This window comes from Habropoda laboriosa, unplaced genomic scaffold (assembly GCF_001263275.1).
Source record: "Habropoda laboriosa isolate 0110345459 unplaced genomic scaffold, ASM126327v1 scaffold106, whole genome shotgun sequence".
In the NCBI taxonomy this organism is placed as follows: Eukaryota; Metazoa; Arthropoda; class Insecta; order Hymenoptera; family Apidae; genus Habropoda; species Habropoda laboriosa.
The window spans coordinates 228,562-229,821 of record NW_017100224.1 but is presented as its reverse complement, the minus strand read 5'-3'; the positions used below and the strand labels follow the sequence as shown (position 1 = coordinate 229,821).

Sequence of the window (1,260 nt, the reverse complement as noted above, 5' to 3'; positions counted from 1 at the left end):
ATATGAAATGTTATTATGATTTTTTAAACTTGCAAATTAAATAAATTTTGTCATACTTTGTTTTATTTTCAAGTAATATGAAACAAATAATACTATGTTTAGCCATCAATTTGAATTCGTTCATTTGTCATTCTATTTTTTTAAATATAACAAAATATGTATGTTTATAATTGTGTTTTTGTTATTTTATATATATAAAGCTGTTTATGTAAAATTATATACGTAAAATTGCTTCATTAGGCAGTTTTGTTCTAGTTTTCATGTGTTACATGGCAATAGTGAATAAGCTGTGTTCTTATGCAGCAATATTGAATCTCAGAGTCATACATTCATTAATATTTCATGTAATTTTAAAACAAATTCCTTCAACAATTGCTTTTTTACCAACTTCATGAGATGGAAGGACAGCCATGTGACTCTGAAAAAGTTCAAACATAGTACATTGTTTTTACAATGAAGAATGAACGAACATACCATTGGTGTTCGTTCATTTGAATTCATGTAACCTATTATCATTGAGTTTGTAGAATGACTCCAAAGGAAATCTCCTAATCCTTCTTGTGGTGCATATCGAATAGCAATAACACCTCCAAGTTTCTGTTCAAGTCCACATAAAAATTTCGAATCTAAAAAAATTTTTTATATATTTATGATAATAAAAATCATTAATTCATTTATTTTTTAACATGGAAAGAGATTGTTTAATAATCAATAATAATAAGAAAGTAGTTACGAGTTTTCACCGATAAAATTAGCTTTCATAGCGTGATGCAAATTGGTAATAGGACAAGAACTACGTGATACGGCTTCTGCAACTGTTCGTGCTAGTGAAGTCCGAATGAGATGTTCTCCACAACCTGAAGTACTTGTCCCTATGGAATATTGGTCTTTGTATGCCCATGTGCCACATCCCCACATTCCAGCCTCAAAATTACAATCAAATAATATCAATATATTATCCAATAAAGTATTTATTATTCATGTTAATAATGAAAAAAATTAAATATATTTATGAAAAGTGTTATACTTGTCCTACTCTTCCAGGATATTTTAAAATTATGCCACCACTGGAACAAGCTGCAGCAATATTTCCTTCTTTATCAACGCATATTGCTCCAACTGTATCCATTCTTTGTTTAGCATACTAGATCATTAAGTTAATTTACAATTATATTATTAAAATAATATACAAAGATGCATGCACACGCACACACACACACATGTTGGTTACCTTGTCAACTTCTGTATTACAACTTTCTA

The 1,260-nt window shown here is 28.7% G+C and overlaps 1 protein-coding gene across 1 annotated transcript in view; it reads right to left on the bottom strand.

Moving 5' to 3' along the window:
• Positions 1-257: 257 nt before the first annotated feature.
• Positions 258-1,260, bottom strand: part of LOC108571128 (threonine aspartase 1-like) — a 1,903-nt gene continuing 900 nt past the window's right edge. The window contains 5 exon segments of the mRNA XM_017933103.1: positions 258-418; positions 475-626; positions 744-924; positions 1,028-1,144; positions 1,232-1,260. The exon segment at positions 1,232-1,260 is cut by the window's right edge and continues 10 nt beyond it. Coding sequence (XP_017788592.1) covers positions 341-418; positions 475-626; positions 744-924; positions 1,028-1,144; positions 1,232-1,260 — 557 coding nt within the window. The 3' untranslated portion in view covers positions 258-340.